General features: G+C 43.1%; 1 protein-coding gene across 1 annotated transcript in view; it reads left to right on the top strand.

Moving 5' to 3' along the window:
* The window catches only part of dnajc6 (DnaJ (Hsp40) homolog, subfamily C, member 6), a gene marked incomplete at both ends in the record, with an annotated part of 49378 nt that overhangs the window by 14835 nt on the left and 12200 nt on the right, over positions 1-22343 (top strand). Inside the window, 10 exons of the mRNA XM_080033205.1 lie at positions 3529-3578; positions 5570-5718; positions 7117-7239; positions 9422-9555; positions 10271-10465; positions 10966-11083; positions 11251-11330; positions 11648-11841; positions 12551-12577; positions 13629-14033. Of these exons, the coding sequence (XP_079889331.1) occupies positions 3529-3578; positions 5570-5718; positions 7117-7239; positions 9422-9555; positions 10271-10465; positions 10966-11083; positions 11251-11330; positions 11648-11841; positions 12551-12577; positions 13629-14033 (1475 nt within the window). The remainder of the gene's footprint in view (positions 1-3528; positions 3579-5569; positions 5719-7116; positions 7240-9421; positions 9556-10270; positions 10466-10965; positions 11084-11250; positions 11331-11647; positions 11842-12550; positions 12578-13628; positions 14034-22343) is intronic.

Here is a 22343-nt window from a genome sequence, read left to right as displayed (position 1 = left end):
TAAAAATTAAACAAAATAATAAAAAAAATACGCCAGCTATGTCGGCGACAGAACAGTTAGTGGCGTTTGGTGCGCAGAATCAAGGTCTACTATAGACTACTGACGAAAATCACACAACACATTGCATCTATTTATTAACAATATTTAATAATTTTCTAATTCATCTATTTTTGACGATTTTTTGAAATATTTGTTGGTTTGTAAGCGCTAAGGGAGCATGTTTAAATAATACCTGTGAACCTTAACTTTTAAATGTATTTTATTTCATGTTTCTATGTGCTACACAGGCTTAGATATTAAGGTTTTGGTAGACTTGACAATTCGTACTATTTTTTCAGAAAACCCTCAGGCATTAAGGACATGCATCCTAGATTGCCATAGTCATCAATGGGTTAAGGCGAGACATGGTATAGTCAAAATCATTGTTTTTTAAGACCTGGTACATTTTTAGATTTTTGGCTATTTTGCTTCCATAACATGTCTTCTTTCATAGTAGTATTAATACAAGGTCCAAATAGGTGTTTATATTACTAAACCTTTTCTGTTTGGGTCTGTATATTTATGCTATACAACCACTTTTTAAGTAGCCTGGTTCTACCAGACCATCGTACTTAATTTCATTTGTTGTTTGTGTGTTTTTCGGTGCTGGCGCCGGCTGTCCGTGGCCGGTTGTCTCGCGGCCTGCTCCGCGCTTGGGGTGCCGGGGGCCTTGTCTCCGCCGTGGTCCGCGGCCTTCTGCGCCGGGGGGGTTCCTCCGCCTCTGTGGCCGTGCAGGATCCTGTATGACTGCTCTCCGTGCCCTCTCATGGGGTGGCCTGCAGCGTGGGGTTGGGGGTGTTTTTAACTTAGATCTAGGGGTGTTTTTAACTTAGATCTAGGAGTGTTTTTAACTTAGATCTAGGGGTGTTTTTAACTTAGATCTAGGGGTGTTTTTAACTTAGATCTAGGAGTGTTTTTAACTTAGATCTAGGGGTGTTTTTAACTTAGACCTAGGGGTGTTTTTAACTTAGACCTAGGGGTGTTTTTAACTTAGATCAAGGGTGAGGGCGGTACGAATGTGGGGGGGGCATGGGGATTGCTTGGCAGGTGTGGTCCCATTGGTGGTGGATCTCCCATCGGCGTGGTGGGGGGGGCCTCTCGGGCTCCACCGCGGGGCGGGGTGAGGCGCCGTGCTGCGGGCCCTACTTTTTCTTTTTTTTTCTTCTTATTTATTTATTTATTTTTCTTATCTCCAAAACTTCCGAGCCATAGCTCCTCCCTCCGTCCTCTCTTCGCATGCAGGTCCTGTGTGCTGATTGGACACCCTGGATCCTGCTCCCTCCTACTGTGGGTCTCGTTCGTCATCAACAGTTGACCGTCTATTAGCTAGATAAGTTATTCTATTCATTCGGGATCTCATCTGCCAGACTCTAGCGGATGATATCCCTCCTCTTCCTCCCAGCTCACAATTCCCTTGCACTATGTCTGCATGTGTGACTCCTTGGTTGTCTCCTCGTTATTCTTCAGGTTACATCATGAAGAGTGATGGTGACTTGAAGGATGAGTGACGTTGTGGCCCTTTGTCTGGCAGCTTCTGAAGTGGACATCTTATCGAAATCTACCTACATTTTCACAATGGACATTTTTATCTTTTATGGATTGTTTTACTGTGTACACTGTGTGTTTTTATTGTGTTTGATTGTAAAGCCCACTGAGGCAAATTGCTATTTGTGATATTGGGCTATATAAATAAATTTGATTTGATTTGATTTGATTTGTACAGAAGGTCTGGAATCGCTCAATTGACAAACGTTAACTCACTTGAAGGCGGGTGTCTGTTGAAGTTTAAAACTATTGGATCTGCCCAGTGCCACTCTGGATCTGCCAACCAACCATATCATGCGCCGGCTTCTGAGCCACTCCTTCTGTTCGCTGATTGGACCGGCAGAAATCTGTCCGGAGAAAACCTAAGAATATACTGCACACCCAGACTGACTACTGAAGGGAAATGAAAATTGAGCGGAAGTAGTAGGTGGGCGGTGCCAGGCTACTTTTTAAGGACATTATCTTTAAAATGATATTTTTTTCAAAATTCATAAATAGTAAGATATTGCAAAAGTTATTCTAAAATGTTTTAAAGATTGTATCACAAAACATATTGTTTTAATGTAAGTAGTCAACTGGAAAAGCTTCATGCTGATATCCATAAGTTATAAAGTGAAGATATTTCTTACATACTTTTTATTGTGGAAGTTAATAAATAATACAGCAATCTTACATTAGGGTTAAAACACATTATTTGTATACTGGATTATTAACACACATACAGTCCAGATATTCACCTCTCACTTCACTCAGAGGAACCAGCAGTCTCTGTTTTCACTCTGGGATAATCACACAGAACTGGATTAGAATAGAAACCTGAACTGTGGTCCAATTACTTAATTATGGAGCTCTTCCTGCACACACACACACACACACACACACACACACACACATACACACACACACACACACTCGCCCTGGCACGCACGCACGCACACACACACGCCCTGGCACGCACACACACACACACACACACACACACACACACACACACACACACACACATAGCCTCCCTCTCTTACTGATAAATTTAACTCAGGTTTATATTTTAAGTAAAGTCATAATATCTCCAAAATGCATTTATGTGGAACACTATGGAAAATGCCCAGACACACTTCTCTCTCTCTCTCTCTCTCTCTCTCTCTCTCACTCTCTCTCACTCACTCACTCACTCACTCACTCACTCACTCACTCACTCACTCACTCACTCACTCTCTCTCTCTCTCACTCACTCACTCACTCACTCACTCACTCACTCACTCACTCACTCACTCACTCACTCACTCACTCACTCACTCACATACAAACCCCCCCCCCCACACACACACACACTGGGGCCATATGGCACTGACCTGCTTGAGGGATTTTCACAGTCGGCAACAACTCCAGTCAATCTGATACACATTAGCCCGTAATGTGTTTTACATGATAACTGCAGCACAGCGGGCGGTCCATGCATCTCCTGCTGAGGGGCAAATACACTTTATGTAAAGAACTTTTCAAAGAAACTCTTATTTTAGGATGACATGACAATTTTGTCCATAATTGGTAGAAAAGGTGGATACAACTTTTTGAATGCTGGTCATGCATTACTCTTTTTTTTTTTTTTTTTTTAAGATTTTTTTTTGGCATTTTCAAGCTTTATTAGATAGTACAGAGTTGAAATGGGGAGACAGAGAGAGAGGGGGGATGACCTGCAGTAAAGGTCCACGGGTTGGATTTGAACCCGCGACCACTGCAACGAAGGCCAGAGCCAATATGGTACGCGCTCTATCCACTACGCCACCGGAGCGCCCAAATTCTGGTCTTTTCTAATGATTTGATATGTTTCAACATTAAATCGACACTCCTCACTATGTGGCTACTGTATCTGTTTTACAACAAAATGGCAATGGTCATTTTGATACATTTAACAAATACTGTTGTGTTTGTTTATTGTTACAGGTACACTAAAGGGGAGCTGGACATTGCCTACATCACGTCACGGATCATAGGTAAACACATTTTGGTTGTAGACAATAGACGTGTGTGTATAAATATACTCTGACAATGTCACACATTTAAAAAACTGCATTTTAGGGGCACTTTACACGGTGAAAACGTGAAAGTTTTCCCGTTTTTGTTTAAAAAATAAATAAAGTTCAGACGCAATTTATTTGAAATATTCACTCGTACACATGTTTTCAGAGGAAACGGGACGAAATCGCTGTAGTAGCCATGCCAAGCCAATAGTCACTCAGCGGTGACACTTAGCCTAGTAGATAGCTCTTCCGGTACAATTTGATGCATAAAACCTTACTGTAACCGAAAATTAATGCCACTAACGTTCATAAAGCGGTTGGTGTATGCTTGGGGTTACAATTATTGTAAATTACAAGCTTTCTGTCCTCTTATTTCACCGCATTGAACTCGTGAAAACAGAAGACATGCTGATAGTGAAGGGGCTTTGTGAGCGGCTACTTTCCTGTTAGGCGTACTTCAAAATAAAAGTCAACATTTGTCCAGTGAATTGGTATTAATTTTTAGCCAGTGAAATGCTTTTACTGTGAAGCCGTAGCCTTAATGCTCCTTTTGTTGAACAGTAACTTAAGCGCTGCGCGCTGAACTATGGATAGTGTTTTTTAATGTAGAGAGAGCCGTGTCCCTGGCATATAGAAGCTACACACGTTTATTTTGCTAGAAAAACCGGCAGAGCACAAATCTTTCCCCAGACAAAGTGGCGGGTGGTCTCAATAACTTACTAATCGCTTAAACTAAATTGGCGAGTGTTATATTTGAGCCCTGCACGTCACTCTCCACTGATCACAGTGATGGTGCCGCGGAGACACCTTGCATGTTATGTTGTCTTCTAACTTTATAACTGGCATGTGGGTATTTTGACAGCAAATGTTATAGACTGCGCATGTGTGAAGTAGAGCCGTGACGTCAGCGTTACCAGGGAAAATGGTTTTGGTGTTTACAAGAAACCAAAACCATTGTGTTTTCCAAAAAATCCTCCCTGGCAGTTGATCTCAAAAACGTGCGGGTTTCATGCCTGCGTTTGCTGTTTTCATGTAAATGATATAGTGCATCCGCGTATGCACCGTTTCGTGTTGTCGTATAAACAGCCCCTTAAAGACTGCGAAGATGGTAAGAACAGATTGTCCATTACATAAATAACCACAGGCTTGGTCCTTCGTCGCAGCGAACCCTGGTTTAAATCTGGCCCCGGGTCGTTCTTCTCTTCATGTCATTCCCCTCTCTGCCCCATTTCATCTCTGTCTCTCCACACTAAAGCTTGGATAATGCCAAGAAAATAATCCAAAACACTAAACTATATGAAAAACTGTTACTACCCCATGATTAAATAATTATAAGCAAGAATTAAACAGTCAGTTGTGTCTCAGCTTTCCCTCTGTCCTCCTCTCTCATTGTCAAAGTGCTCTCAGCTTCACAGTGTGTGGAGCAGCAGTGTGTCGTTTAGAGGACAGAGAGTCAGCTGGACGTTTGTCACCTCAGGGCTTCTGTCCCATTTAATGCGTGAATGTGAAACTACTCTCCATATTTCAAAATGTAATTATGTCATTGTAGGATAATAGTAGAAAAGGTTTGAGGATGAAAGACATTGTTAGAGTGTGAGCCTATAATTAATTTTTTTTTAAATGTGGGACAATTTGTATTTGTGTCTTTGGGAACTCAGAGTGCTTAAAGGGAACATAACAACAGAATGAATGGTAGAATAGCCTCCAGTCAGTGATCAACGTCGAGGCAAAGCAGGAATGAGGTGTACCCTCCACTGCATCCCTGGTTATTTAGTCAACAGAGAAAATTAAAGGCGAAGTCAGCGATTCTCTTTTTTTTTTTTTAACCTTTATTTATACAGGTAAATCCCATTGAGACCGAAGACTCTTTTGCATGGGAGACCTGTTTTCCTGGAGAATGCTTGTTGTTAGGAATACTTCAAAACATCTCATCAGCTGATTAATGCATTTCTCTCTCCCTCCAGTGATGTCTTATCCTGCTGAGTCGGTTCAGATCGGTTATCAGAACCATGTGGAGGACATCCGCTCCTTCCTGGACAGTCGCCACGCCGACCACTACACCGTCTTCAACCTGTCACAGCGCAACTACCGCGGAGCCAAATTCTCCAACAGGGTGAGTGAGTGAGTGTTCGAAAAGCCCTACTAACGTCCTACTCATACTAAAAGCCCTACTAACGTCCTACTCATACTCATTTTGACCTCAATTTGAGTATGTGACGGTTGTGTATGCGAGTTTGTGTAGGCGAGACTTTTTATTTTATTTTTTTTTTAATTCTTTATCTACAATTCTGCAGTTCGTGCACTACACAGGACTGTTTTTGATTGAAGTGGAGGGACATTTAGGATCTCTATCGATAACACACTGCCCTCCTCCGGCAGAGAGAAGGCTGTGTAGTTATGACGACCAACACAGCCCCCTGCCTGTCTTTCTGTCCGCTGGTAGAATATGTCTGTCTGTCTGTCCGTCTGTCTGTCTGTCTGTCTGTCCGTCCGTCTGTCTGTCTGTCTGTCTGTCTGTCTGTCTGTCTGTCTGTCTGGTAGAATCTGACTGCCTGTCTGTCTGTCTGTCTGTCTGCTGGTAGAATCTGTCTGTCTATCTGTCTCTCTGTCTGCCTGCTTACTTGCTTGTCTGTCTGTCTGTCTGTCTGTCTGTCTGTCTGTCTGTCTGTCTGTCTGTCTGTCTGCTGATGACTCATCCTGGCAGCTGCTGTGTTGTGTTGCTGCTGCAGTGCTGTTGCTATAACGTCCTCCCTCCCTCCATCCTCCCTTTCTCCTCCCTCTATCCTCTTCTCCCTCCCTCCGTCCTTCCTCCCCCCTCCCTCCCTCCCTCCTCTCTTCTCCCTCCCTCCTCTCCTCCCTCCTCTCCTCCCACGCTCATCTCATGTCTTTCTTTCTATTTGGGGTTTCTGAACTCTTCCCCTGTTTCTTCACATTTCTTTTCTATGTCTAGCTCTGTCTGTTTCTAATTTTTTTTTATTCTCTTTTTATTATGAATTTCCAGGTTTTTTGGCACATGATAATACAATCCTCTATTCCAGACTCAAACACTTAAAAAAAAAAAAATTAAATGACCATAATATACAAGTTATAAGTCAGAACAATTTCATAAATCGCATGAATTCCCTTTGGCTTAGGTTTCAAAATAAATAGTTGTCAATAGATAATTTTTTTTTAATGTTAAAGCACTCAAATATAAAGACTCTGTTTTGGCTCTGTCTGTTTCTGTGTCTCTCATTCTTCCTCCCTCTTTCAATCCTTGTCAAGTACTGTCATGTATTGTCATATTTACTGATGTTACGTACGGATTGATTGATATTTAATGTATTGTTTCTATGATCTTTTGTCAGCACATTTTGCCCAAGACAAATGTCCGTCTTGATGTATTTTATGCCCCAGGCTGTAAAGCACTTTGAATGGCCTTGTGTCGGAATTGTGCCATATAAATAGAACTTGCCTTGCCTTGCCTATAAAGTATATCTTATCTTTTCTTGTGCTATTAACTGTCTTGCAGGTGTCAGAGTGTAACTGGCCGTCCCGCCAGGCGCCCAGCCTTCACAACCTGTTTGCTGTCTGTAAGAACATGCACAACTGGCTCAAGCAGAATCCCAAGAATGTGTGTGTCATCACCTGCTCGGTAAGGAGAGGCTCACGTTTTGCACTGTACCTTTATCAACCACCATCCTCTGTTTATTGTCCATTTGTTGATGTCCAACTATTAACTAACTATAAATAAACTGAATGGCTGATCAAACCAGATTTTTTTTAGTTTTAGTAGCTTTAAAAATATTATAAATGCCCAATATTTCTAGTACAATTTAGTTTTAACAGAAAAAAGTCCTTGATTTTAAAGTGCTTAGTAACATTACCCTGTATTCTTCAGTTTAAAGAGGACCTATGATGCTTTTTGACTTTTATGACCTATAAACGTTGTTATGATGATTCATAGTCATGCTTAACCATACTAAATTATCAAATAATGACTTACATGCATTTCGACGTATTCCCTGCTGACCGTCTGGGGTGTCTGTGCAGAGCACTAAACACTATTCTAGCCAGTCGAGAAGTCACGTGTTCAAAGCGGTCTACCCTTTGTAACTTTGTGACGTCGCATGTAACTTTGTGAAGTCACCACGCGGATGTTTCCATGTATGGTAATGCTGTCACTTCCCTGTTCGCGTCTGCTTCGCGTCTGCCTCGCGCCCTTATAGGTCCATGCTCGCGCTTCCCGCCACTGAAAGTGTTCCGGAAGGAAGGTAACCAATCACAACGGAGTGGGGTTTGCAGGAGGGGGGGGGGGGAGGGTAGCGGAGATGGCCGATGCACAGGCGGAGGGAGCGGAGATTGCCGAAGCACACACACTCAAGTGTTGACAGGACGTGCTGGATCGCCAAAATAAGAGAAAGAGCTTCCCGAAAATCTACATAGTTTTTTGTGATGTGATTCGTGTCAGGTTGCTCTATAGCAGTGTAAAACAAGAAATTAAGACCAGAAAAGTAGTATAATAGGTCCTCTTTAACTATTAGGTGAAGTTAAATGAAATATGATATCTTCTTGCATGTGTAGAGACCTGTTTGGATTGTCCCACAACACATACCAGAGTTTTGATCATTTTAATTGTCCCGTGACCCACTTTGAGCGTTTGCACTACAGCTACAGCGAGAACAAGTAGAAACATAGACATACTCGGTTATATATGTATTTCACTGCAAAGTAGTTGGTGTTTTTGCCACAATACTGTAGGTGCTTTGTCATACTGGCTGGTGCATCAAATAATGCACTAAGAAACCTTTAAGAATGTTACAATCACAAAGCAATTCTGTTGCATTTTCATATTTTTTCATATAGATAATGGTAATTCATGTACACCGCACCATTTTTTTAAATAATTATTCAAATTGAAGTAAAAAATTGCAACAAGCCCACTTCTGAACCATTCACTGAATTCACTGGCCTTCCTGTCAGCAGCAGCACTGTACACTGTCATGTGGTGGAGACTGTTATTGCCAAGTCACTGCGGTTTGGCCGAGCCCTGGAAATCTGCTCCATCTTGCATAACCTCCAGAAAAACGGTTCCTTTCCTAAAAAAAATAATAATAATGTTTTCACTGCTTTTAGATAACAAGGATGTTTTTGTGTCGCTGTAGCCTGAAATGAACTCTGAGTAAATTCGTAAACAGTGAATACATTCACTAAACGGAAATGTAATTTGCCTTATTTGGGCGCATGATCTCATCATTAGCATATCCTTAAACGTCTACACTGTATGACCTTATGTGACCTATCACTCATAGTACGTTTAGTAGCTTTATACTGCCAGCTGTAAGGAGGACAGGGTCACTGGTTTCATTGGTTTGATCAAAACGTGCTCACACTTGATACTGTCATCGCTGCAATGCTGCTAATATGTATAATATGTTACTGGAAACTGTGCAGTTTTTAAAGGAAGATTTCAACATTTTGTATTTTGAACGTGTTGCCTCAGTCTGGGGTTCAAGGCAAGGCAATAGAAACCATTCCTTTAACTGTGCATACATTTTTGAATAAGAAATGTTTATAGGTTGCTAATTGCTAGTTAGCTTAGCTCAAACACTGGTTGTCAAGGGTAGCGTTAGCCTGATGCGGTGAAATATGAAACAAAATGTTGAACTATAAATATACACGGCAGATGACAGCAACAAGTGTGTAAGTGAAGCTTTAAAAATCCAATAAATTCCCAACATGTCATAGTTGTGTATTTAATCTTCTTTGAGTGTCTAGAAAAGCACTATATTAATCTTAAATAATAATATTATTTTATTATCATATTTATTTTTCAGGATGGTCGAGCTCCGTCGGGTGTGTTAGTCTGTGCCATGTTCTGCTTCTGCCATCTCTTCGCTAACCCGATCCCCGCCATGCAGCTGCTCAGCGCCAAGAGGCCAGGCTCAGGACTCTGGCCCTCACACCGCAGGTACGTCTCTCTGTGTGTGTGTGTGTGTGTGTGTGTGTGTGTGTGTGTGTGTGTGTGTGTGTGTGTGTGTGTGTGTGTGTGTGTGTGTGTGTGTGGGTGTGTGTGTGTGTGTGTGTGTGTCTGTGTGTGTGTGTGTGTGTGTGTGTGTGTCTGTGTGTGTGTGTGTGTGTGTGTGTGTGTGTGTGTGTAAAATTGCCCCATATGAAAATAAGCCTCATTGGAAATAGGACCTAATTCACAAAACTCCTAATTGCCACAGGCAGTTATAGTGATGCTTTTTACCGCCATTGATAACCGTGTATTTAAGCGGTGCAATTTCTCTCTCTCCCTCTCTCTCCCTGTCTCTCCCTGTCTCTTCAACGTTAGTGCGCTTTGAATGATACTGAATTGTCATCATTTTAGTGCCAGCCTATAAATAGTCCAAACTCTTTTGTGAAACTGATGTTAAAACAATGCAGATTGCCAGTGCAAATTCTCAGTAAATCATGGAGCTATGAGCGAGCGTGAAATCCATTATTTGTGGATCTGGCCCAAAGTGAAGTATTGTATTGTATAACCATGAGAGTGTTGTGTTGTCTGTATGCAGGTAATACACAAGAATACATATTTAAAAGCCTGGGAGACTTATATTGAATAAATAACGACTATTAGGAATAAAAGGTGAATTGAAGAATACATTGTATAACCATAACTGTCTTGTGTTGTGTGTATGCAGGTACATAGGCTATGTGTGTAGCATGGTGTCAGAGAAGCCCAGTCTGCCTCACTCTAAACCCCTCATGATCAAGTCCCTGACCGTCAGTCCGGTGCCCAGCTTCAACAAGCAGCGGACGGGCTGTCGGCCGTTCTGTGACGTCCTCATCGGAGAAACTAAGATCTTCAGCACAGCACAGGAGTACGAGAGGATGAGGTAGGACTTTGAAACCGCTGCTCTAAAAATCATAAATCCGTAACATGCTGTAGTCTACATCACACTTGAGGTGGAAAGCTCTATATTAAAGATTGTGAGCTGTGTATTTTTCTCTCAAAATCAATCTTGGTCAAAATCAGTGAATATCTGCTCACGATCCGCTACTGTCCGTACTGTGTGTGGGCTGAAAATAATCCAGTGTTAATACAGTATACATATAGTCTAGGCTCTGTAAACGGGTATGTTGCTAGCTATGGTGGGCCCCCTTTGTTTACATACCCTTTGTTTGCATACCAGTTTACAGAGCCAAGGCTGGGTATTAAGATCAGGTTTTTTCTTTCAGCGCACACACAGTGCGAACAGGAAGGGTTAGGGTTAGATAACCTCAGATCGTGAGGATAGAAATAGATATTAAGATTTTATTCAAGGTGTAATATATGGTATTTGAACGTATGATCAAAGAGTCTGAAACACATATATTGTTCTCTCTTTCTCTCCAGGGAGCACAGGGTCCAGGAGGGGAAGGTGGTGTTTCCTCTGGGAGTGAGTGTACAGGGAGATGTGGTGGTGTCAGTCTATCACATGAGGTCAACCATCGGAGGACGTCTGCAGGCCAAGGTACACAGCACACGCTCTGATTTGTATTGTGTATTGTATTTTATATATGAGTTTATTTCACTGTACTATAACTATTGTTGAGGGACCAAAATGCACATCATGTCTGTGTACTGATTAAGAGTGATATTTCACATGGTCAAAACCTACATTTGTTCTTCTGTCGTTAGGTCTCCAACACCCAGATCTTCCAGATTCAGTTCCACACCGGCTTCATTGCTCCTGGAACCAGCGTGTTAAAATTTAGCAAGTAAGTAGGCCTTCATTTTTCCTATTAAGTCGCTCAAAAAAACAAACCCTATTAATCCCTTGAATTTCCTATGAAGAACTTTTAAATGTTTATGAAATAGTCTAATGTTTCCTCTGATGATCATAAATGCCCTGTAACAGCAAACATCATCAGTGATAGGCTATACACCTAGTTATTATTGATTACTTACTAGAACCAACAAAAACGGAAAGTTCCTCATAGCCACTTAAATTATAACATAAATAAATATTGTCCCCAACAACTGGACCGAAATCTTGATTTTAATAAAGACTTACGTTTTATTCTCCCTGTCTCAGACCGGACCTGGATGCGTGTGACTCTCCGGAGAAGTATCCTCAGCTGTTCCAGGTTGTGTTTGAGGTGGAGGTGGAGGGGACGGACAAACAGAAGGACCTCACCCCGCCCTGGGAGCAGTTCCCCTGTAAAGACCTCAACCCAAGCGTGCTCTTCTCAGCCCACGAGGAACACCAGGAGGCCTTGGCTATCGCTGGTACAGTGGGGACGGGAATACAGATAGGGGATAAATATGAACAGGCTATTGAATATAGTGTAGCCTATTGCACACATGTGTTTAATCCATAACATAGGCCTACATCACACATGAGGTGGGGAACTCTGTGTTAGCCCATACAGTAGCCTCTGATCTGGTATATTTTGTGTATTTTACTCTTTCATCAGTGTTTCAAATATGACCAGGATTGCGACGTCTTCCCAACAACATTCAAATACTTTTTCGAGGACTTTACAGGCCAAATTTCTTTAAATTCAATGGTAGCCTGTAGAGCCTACCAAGCCCAACCTTAATGTGACGTGAACTCAAAATGGCTAACTGTTGTTTGTTTGCTGTTATGACATTATTTTCCAAACTTTCCAAAAAATAAACCTAAAGTTACCCTCAACCTAAATACTAACCCCAGACTAACCTAATGGCTAAGCCAATTTAGCAAATTTAACATAGAAAGTAGGTGTCCATTGTGACCATTGAATCCATTGAAGATGGTGCACAGCTGATGTAGTAGGATAATACAGCATTATGCAGAAACACATTCACTCACACACACACACACACACACACACACACACACACACACACACACACACACACACACACACACACACACACACACACACACACACACACACACACACACAAACCATGAACAAACTAATGGACTAACTCTCATTTTTGTCCCTACAAGATGAAATGGAGGGATTGGATCTGGAGGGTAAGACAGTAGCAGGAGAGCACAGAGAAACTGTTCAGTACAGTGGCAGTAGTTAACCCGGGTTCACTTCAATTCAATCAGATACAAACTCACCAAACTCTACGAAAGCTATTCAATCCTATTGATGAATAAATCTTCTGTTATTGGAACATCACTTTTTAGTGGCTGTTTCCCTTTACGATCTGTATCGATTGAATTGAAATGAACCCCAACCTCGTTACGCAGTGATATGTCAGTTTGGTAGATGATTTTAATGTGTCTCTCTCTTGCATACATTCCAATGCTTGAGGGACCTGAATAGATAAGTAGGCCTAGTGTAAGTAATCCCCAAAATACATGCCATCTTACAACAGCATACAAATGTTATCTTCCCTGTAGCCGGGGAAGTGTTTTTAAGAAATATTTGTTAATATGGGAATAGGCCTACTGGGAAAAAAATACATATTCTGAGTGATTATAGCTAAAGGAAGGCAACGTGCTGCTGTACGTTTTACAAATAAAAAATTGTCTACCAAAGTGAAATATTGCTCTAGAATAATACTAGCTGAAGTTTATAGTAATAATGTAGATCCCATCCCTTCTTTTGGATTCTTGAAGATGTATCATGTTGTTTTCTCCAATCCATACAGCATTCGTAAAGTGTGCCGTACAGTTAGAATGTAGCACACAGGGTCAGGATAACAGTTAGTGCTTGTAGCCGAGATGGCCCACGTAGTTGCCCAGTATTCCCTACTTTGCTTTTGTCCTTAATCCTAACCTACTGTGTATTTTTGTCTGCGCTGCCCCCAAACAATTTTCCTGCTTTTGTTATTTATCCCATTCGCTACTGTCTCCACTTTGATTCCCTCCGTATAATTTGTTAATTCACTCTGTTCCATTTCTGCTGGATCCATCTGGCAGGCGCTGGTGTCGAAAAACAAATCAAAACACTACCACTTTCGTCCAAAGGGGGCGCTAGCTAGAATCAACACAAACCTGAAATCTCCTTGTAGCTACTTTTAACTCTAATAACTATTTCTTAATATCGTCTTCCCTTCCATTCCTACTACAGAGCCAAGCCGACCACACGCAGGCCCAGACGGTCGTATCCACGGCGATGAGAGCGAGCCCTCGGATGACGAAATGCTTTCACTTTCCAGCCAGAGAAGTAACGCCAGCACTGCCCCTCAAAGACCGGATCACCCCCCTGTAACAATGGCTGCCTCCGCCGCCGCTGCCGCTGCTGCTGCTGCTGCGCCCGCTGAAGAAGTAGATCTACTAGGTCTGGGTGGTGGGGAGGTGAACCGCCCTTCGACTCAGCCCACAGCAGCAGCTCAAACCACGGACCTCCTAGGGGATTTGTTCGGCGCTCCACCACCACCACAACCAGCCAGTGCCCCGTCATCTGCTCAGTCCACGCCACATAAAGTAGTCCCCCCAAACACTGGCTCACCCTGTCCCTCTCCTGCAAGACCAGGTGAGATACAACGTTGATTTTTTTGGTTGTTATGATTAACTTGTTTCCTGTTAGAAGTAGGGTTGGGCACCGAAACCCGGTACCAGTATGGCACCGGTGCCGACGTAAGCGGTAGTAACCAGACCGAATAAGAATGAAAGTTTCGGTGCCTCATTTCGGTGCCGCCGTCCATGGGTGCCGCCTTTCTTTATATGTCCATGGGTGCCGCCCCCTGCTGTAGTCACGTTTGTATTTTGACAGACTGATCGCTCTTTATGTCATGATCGATGAAGCATGTCCGCTCGCGGATGCTGTTCTGTGATCACCGCAAGGAGCATTTCTCACCGGGCTGTGAGTGACGAGAACGAGCCCGACCGTCTCGAGGAGCGCGCGCACGAGTGCTCAACACTCGCTCACGTTCGCAGTTTCACAGACTGATCGCTCTTTATGTCAGACTATTGTTGAACGTCAATGCAATGCATTTCTTTTTGCAAATGACACGCGATCTAGCAGTATTGTCACGCATGTATTAGGCACGTGTAGGCTGACGATGAGGCAGCGGCCGCCTGCACGCTTCCTCCCGTCAGCTGTTCTAGTGCTGCCTTTACGCACGGCGGTGGAGACAAACCCAAAAAACACACAGCGGAACACGGCGGCCCGGTGATATGGAAACGTTTAACAAGACACTTCATAAAGACACACTTAAAATAACGATCTCTGCCCATACAAAAAGCTCTGACTTGGATAACGTTATGGAGCGATCGATTTATAAAACCATCCGGTAGGCTACATGTGTCTGATGACGGGCCGTTATATTAATAATAAACAGCGCTGCACATTAGAACAGCATGTACTTTAAAGATCTCGTATCCATCCTGAAAAGGCAAACATGACATTTTTTCTGCACAAAAATGGTTAATTTCACAAAGTTAATAGTTGTGGTCTTATCTTTACAGAAGACTTCTTTGTATTTTTTATGTCAGTTGAATTTTGTTTCAAGTTAAATGCAAATGAGCACTGTTAATATTCCAAAAGGCTAACGCTCTTCCTTGACTGTTTTCAGTCTGTGGTTCTCATTGGGTGTACTTATTTCCTTACTGTAAATCCAATACTGCATTTAATTTCATATGGGTGTTTTATATGTGAATCTATTTTAATGTTTAAGGTGTTGTATTGTTCAGGTCATAAGGACTGTAGCTGTTGCTGAAAGGGTACTTTAAATAGGGTAAATAAATATCAATAAATAAGTTCATGATGAGCAAGGTTATACAATATTATTACAAATGTGTGATTAAACCCCCTGGTGAGAATGTGTATTCTGTCAATTTTGTTGCAAGGCGGAACAATTGTTGTAACGTTACCCCCCCTACGGACTGATGAGATGATAGAACATACAAGGAAGTTGGAGCAGTAAACACGTTGTTTTTAGCTCATCGTATGATTTCCAAGTTATATGCATTGTATTATAAGTAAATTCAAACAAATCTCTGTTAGAACCTCTTTTCGTTACAAGCAGCCAACGAGGTATTGTATTTTTGTGATTTCATTTCTTTATTAGTGTTTATTGATGCGAACTATTATCTGACGTACTGTATTGTACTGTGTTTAAGTTCTCACGGCGTGGATGGTGTGTACAGCAAGAAGAAAGGCATCAATAAACGCCCGTTTGACAAAAAGGAACCGTTCCTGTGTTGCCGTGTATCGAAAGGAGTTACAGTGAGAACTCGACTGCCTTCGCGGGTAGGAGAGACACGGGACCATACGGTGGAAGAAGACGACAGAAGCAAGATCAACGAACATTGATAGCTAAGTTTCCATTCATGCTAGCGCATCTCGAAGACGTAGGTTAGCCTGCCTGTCAATCAAGTCGATTTCCAGGACAAAGAAGCCTCGCCAAAGCCGAGTGGTGGGAGAAGAAGTTCCTGGAATTTACAAGGACTCAGGTTATCGCTTTGCAAACGGTGCTTTGTATGAAGGTTTCAAACTAGTATTATGTTCATTTGCTGATATTGTCGAACTGTATGTGTTTAACTGCAAATTAGTCCAACTGCAGACTAAGAAGGCTTTAGTTTCAAACGGTACAACAGCATAATTCAAAAGGAAGATTGTGTAATTTAGATTTATTGTGCCAGGTGTAAAAGGCATTCTTAAGTTAAAGAAATATTTGCATATTTCTGTTTATTAAGCCAGATTTATAAGGCATTTTTGAGTTTGGTCAAGACTTGTACATTTTCTGTTTATTAAGCAAAAGGCATTTTAAGTTGAATTTATAAGTCTATGGGAGATTCAATGTACATATAAATCCAAAATTAAGTGATTATCAAAATAGGCCCAAGTAACTTCCTCTTAGTAACAACTTTCTGCACAAGCCTGTAGGAAGCATTTGCAGTATTAGCAAGTAAACAGTAGGCTATTCAAGTCAAAAATAGCCTAGGCTAAATAGGCCTAACTTAAAGGACTAGGTATTTCAAATAATTTAAAACTACTACCAAATTAGTTTAATTAATCTTCTCAACACATTGTCAATTGACAAGCCTCATTATTTCAATATGTCAGATTCAAACACAAGCTCACACATTACCGAACAACATACAGACAAACTAGCTCAGCCCGAGGTTGATGCCCAAGCTGTAGAAGGAGAAGACACTGTGCGAAGAAGCAAAAGAACTCGAACCTTGACGGAAAAAGGGAAAGAGCTTCAAGAAGAAAAATCAAAAGGCATTCATCGCAGATACAGGATTGCTTATGAGAAATGGAAGTGTAACGCAAAGGTAACTAAAGAGTTGATGAGTGATGAAATCTCAGAGGAAGAATTAAACAACTTGATTGATAATCTGCAGGCCACATGCACTGACGTTAAGACAACATATGAAGAACTCCGTCAAATACAAGCTCCTGATGCAGACGTGCGACGTAAAGTGGATGCATGTGTAGCGATGTCTGAGTTCATGATTAAAAGAGCACAACAACTTGTTGACGGCGATGCTGCAGTGAATGAGGAGCAATGGCCAGACGTCGGCTCCATTTTCAATTCATCAAGTCCATCATTAAAGTCCCTATACCTCCGCTCAGAACACAACACTCAGTTGAGTAATCATTCAGTCATGAGAGTTGAGGCTGTAGCTGAAGCAGCTGCTGCCAAAGAAGTTTTGTCAGTGCTAGAGGAGCAGGACAAGGAAGTCGCTGAACTTCAAAGATTAGAAGCTGAAGAAAAGCTACGCGCTGCACAGTTTGAAGCTGAATTGCTAGCTAGACAACAGGCAATGAAAAATCAACTCCGAAAGCTTGAACGCCTAGAAGAAGTAAAAAGGCTGAACGCAGCCACAGCCCGAGTCAAGGTGTACGATGGACACAGTGACAAGTCCGAAGTAGGTAGCCTACCACATTATGTCAAACTACCATATCATTCACAAACCCTCAAAGCATCTAGCCCTGCATTCATTCTTCAACAAACTCAAGTACAAAGTCATTATCGCCCCGACGTTCAATCAGTCGCACAAGTTCCACCAAAGGTGCAGGCACATGGTCCTGATTTAGCAACTGCTCTCGCTGAAGCCATGAGTGCTAATCGTCTCCCAATACCTGAACCTACAGTATACATGGGAGATCCCATAAAGTACAACGACTGGAAATTGTCATTTCAAATACTAATTGACCGAAAAGGCATTCCAAAAAATGAGAAACTCTACTACTTGAGAAAGTATCTAAGCGGTGCTGCGAAGAAAGCTGTTGAAGGACTCTTCCTGATCGGCACAGAGGCAGCGTACGACACTGCATGGGAGCTGCTAGAGAAGCGCTTTGGAGACCCTTTCGTAATCGGGAAGTCCTTCAGAGACAAGCTCCATGCGTGGCCAAAGGTAAACTCTAAAGACGGATGCGAACTCAGAGAACTTGCAGATTTCCTCCAGAGCTGTGAGGCTGCAATACCTCATATTAAGACGCTAGAGATTCTCAACGACTGCACTGAAAGTCAGAAGATCTTGTCAAAGCTCCCAGACTGGCTTGTGTCGAGATGGAATCGTAAAGCCATGGAAGCAAGACAAGCAAAGGCTGAATATCCTTCTTTCAAAGAGTTGGTGAACTTCTTATCAAAGGAAGCAGACCTGGCGTGTGACCCAATATCCTCTGTCCAAGCACTCAAGAATACACAGAATGAGAAACCAAGGCAGACAAGGACTGAATCCATAAAGGCAAAAACATTGTCAACAAATACAACACAGAACACTGTCTCTTGTGTCTTCTGCAAGAAGTCTGGACATCGGCTGGAGAAGTGTTTTAAGTTTGTGGAAAAGACAGTCCCAGATCGCATCAAATTCGTACAAGAAGAAAAACTCTGCTTCGGCTGTCTAAAGACCGGTCACCACTCCAGAAATTGTGAGGATAAGAGCAAGTGTGATACATGCAGACGAAGACATCCAACATGCTTGCATGACGACAACTTCCAAAGGAGTTCTCAAGCAAAGAAAGTGGAGCGCGACTCAAATAAGGCCAGAGGAACAGAGCAAACCCCTGCAACTGCCACTGCAACCACCAATAGAGTTGCCCAAGGCAATCAAGGCTCACACACATCCTCAATAGTACCAGTCTGGGTCTCCTCCACAAAACAGCCTGACCATGAGATCTTAACATATGCATTGCTGGATACGCAGAGTGACACGACATTCGTCCTTAACCAAGTTGCTCAAGAGCTCAACACGAAGAAAGAGAATGCCTGTCTGCGACTTTCCACAATGTCTTCAGTTTCTACAGTCATACCCTGTCAAAAACTGTACAACCTTCAAGTGAGAGGCTACAACATGGACAAAGTGATTTCACTACCACCTCTCTTTTCACGCGAGTTCATTCCTGCTGAGAGGTCGCACATTCCCACCTCAGAGACAGCTCAAAAATGGCCTCATCTTGAACCATTGGTCGACAAGATTCCTCCACCATTGGACTGCCAAGTCGGCCTACTGATAGGTTACAACTGCCATCAAGCTCTTCTTCCCAGATAAATCCTTTGCGGAGAAGAAGGCCATCCATATGGTCAACGGACCGACCTTGGATGGAGCATTGTAGGCTGTTCCAAGCCAGCTACTGAGTATGAAGATGCAATAGGTGTGAGCCATAGGGTCATTGTACGACAAGTGACTCCTGCCGCACAACCTCTAAGTCGACTCAAGGAAGAAGTACACTTTGTCTGCAGAAATCAGGTCAAAGAGCTGAATCCGTCGGAAATCATCAAAGCACTTGAAATGGATTTTGCAGAGCATTCAACAGACGACAATCCAGTCTCTCAAGAGGATCTTCTCTTCATGTCAAGAGTGAAAGAGGGGATAAGACAGAAAGACGATGGGCACTATGAACTACCACTTCCGTTCAAGAAGGAGAAACCCAGTCTGCCAAATAACGAAAGATGTGCAGCTAACAGATTAGCAGCACTGGAGAGACGACTAAGAAAGAACGAACAGTACTACAATGACTATGTTTTATTCATGAATGACATCATTGCTCGTGGAGACGCTGTCAAGGTCCCAGAGTCTGAACTCCACAAGCAACCAGCATGGTATATTCCGCACCACGGAGTCTACCACCCTCACAAACCAGGGAAGATACGAGTAGTCTTCGACTGTTCTGCACGTTTTCAAGATACGTCGCTCAATGATCACCTCTTAACTGGACCAGACCTGACGAACGCTTTGGTTGGTGTGCTGATCCGATTCAGGAAGGGCCCAATCGCCATAATGTGTGACATTGAGAAGATGTTTCACCAATTCCACGTGGCAAGGGAACACCAGGACTACTTGAGGTTCCTCTGGTGGGATAAAGGTGATATGAACTCTAAACCCTCGGTGTACAAGATGCGCGTGCACTTGTTTGGGGCAGCTTCATCACCCGGCTGCTCCAACTTTGCCCTCAAGCACCTTGCCGCACAAGGCCGCGGACACTACAAAGAAGAGACAATAAGGTTCATCCAAAGAAGTTTTTACGTCGACGATGGCTTAACAAGTGTTTCTACAACCACAGAGGCAATTAGCCTGATCAAAGAGTCAAGAGCCCTATGCAGAACGGGAAACTTGAGACTACACAAGTTTGTGTCAAACAGTAAGGATGTTATCAACTCAGTGCCACCAACAGAATGTACCCAAGTCAAGGATCAAGACATGGCACTAGGAGAACACATCGAACGAGCCCTTGGTGTCCAGTGGTGTGTTGAAGCAGATGAGTTTCAATTCAGGATCCTCGTGAAGGACAAACCACTTACTAGAAGAGGAGTGCTCTCAACTGTCGCCTCTGTCTTCGACCCACTTGGCTTTGTGGCGCCATTCATACTGCTCGGTAAGCAGATTCTTCAAACACTGTGCAGCGAGAAGGTAACCTGGGACGAAGCGCTTCCAGAACACGTCCGCCCACGGTGGGAGTCATGGCTGAGAGACTTACCTGAGCTGGCATCTTTGAAAATCCCAAGAAGTTACTCACCTGATGAATCCGGGAAGACTTCAAAATATGAACTACACAACTTTTCAGACGCAAGTTGCATAGGCTACGGTGCCTGTTCGTACCTTCGAGTCACAAGTGAAACCGGGCAGGTCAGCTGTTCACTCATCATGGGAAAGTCGAGGGTCGCCCCCACGAAACTGACCACAATCCCAAGACTCGAACTATCATCTGCAGTAACCTCTGTGCGCAGTGGTGACTTCATCAGAGGAGAGCTGGAAATAGAAGCTCTGCCAGAGTACTACTGGACCGACTCAAAGGTAGTGCTAGGCTATGTGAATAATGATGCCAAGAGATTCCATACATTCGTTGCGAACCGCATACAGCGAATCAAATCAAGTACCGACTCTGCACAATGGCACCATGTCCGCTCCGAAGACAACCCAGCAGACCTGGCGTCTAGAGGAGCCAGTGCAGCCCAATTGAAGGACTCTTGTTGGTTGAAGGGACCAGACTTCCTTTGGCAACCAAATCTGTCAATCAAAGAACCAATAGTAGAAATGAATGACGCTGACCCAGAACTGCGGAAAGCCTGTGTTCATACTGTCAAAGTCGAAATCAAAAACCCATTGCTCAGCCGTCTAAGTAAGTTCTCAGATTGGTCAAGAGCTGTGAAGGCTGTCGCCAGACTAAAGAAATACGTCAGGAAACGTAGTGGAGGTCAAGTAGGGACCGGCAAAACTACAAACCTGGAAGAGAGACGCGAAGCAGAGCTGTTCATCATCAAGCTTACACAAGAGGAAGCCTTTGCTGATGAACTAAAGAAAATCAAATGCAATGGAGCTGAAAAACTCTGCAAGCGCAACAAGCTCTACCGACTGAATGCTTACCTCGATGTGAATGATATCCTCAGGGTGGGAGGACGGTTGTCTCAGTCAGCTCTGCATCACGATGTGAAGCACCCAGCAATACTGCCACGGAAAGCACACGTGTCAGACCTGATTGTCAAGTATCACCACGAACGTGTACACCACCAAGGAAGAGGGATGACAATGAATGAGATACGCGCAAATGGAATATGGATTCTTGGATGCGGAAGTGTCGTCTCCTCTCACATCTACAAGTGCGTCCCATGCAGAAAGTATAGGAGAACCACAGAAGTTCAACAAATGGCAGATCTCCCAGAAGAGAGAACTCTGACAAGTCCTCCATTTACCTACTGTGGACTCGACTGCTTCGGTCCATTCCTTGTGAAAGAAGGAAGAAAAGAACTTAAACGATATGGGTTGATCTTTACCTGCTTATGCTCTAGAGCAGTGCATATAGAGACCCTAGACGACATGACCACTGATGCGTTCATTAACGCTCTCAGAACATTCATAGCCATCAGAGGCCCCGTGCGACAACTGAGGTGTGATCGGGGGACGAATTTTATGGGTGCTAGAAGAGAGTTTGCAGAGCTACTCAAGAGCATGGATCAAGAGCGCCAAAGGGAAATCGGTTGTGAATTCATTGTGAACATCCCATCAGCAAGTCATATGGGTGGAGTCTGGGAGCGCCAAATTCGAACAATTAGAAGCATCCTGACGACCATGCTTGACAAGTGGGCAAACAGACTTGATACCACAAGCTTAAAGACGCTCATGTACGAAACAATGGCCATTATCAACAGCCGACCTTTGAGTGTTGAACATCTTCACGACCCGACGGCTCCAGAGCCTCTTACGCCAAACCATATTCTCACCATGAAATCTGCAGTCATACTGCCACCGCCTGGACAGTTCTGTAAAGAGGATCTGTATCTGCACAAGAGATGGAGAAAGGTGCAGTTCTTGACAAATGAATTCTGGCAAAGATGGAAACGGGAATATCTGCTGAACCAACAACAACGTCAGAAATGGCACGGACCATCAA

This window comes from Ammodytes marinus (genome assembly GCF_949987685.1).
Source record: "Ammodytes marinus genome assembly, chromosome: 8".
Lineage (NCBI taxonomy): Eukaryota > Metazoa > Chordata > Actinopteri > Uranoscopiformes > Ammodytidae > Ammodytes > Ammodytes marinus.
Note: the sequence above shows the minus strand (reverse complement) of the source record. Positions and strands in the feature narration are given on the sequence as shown.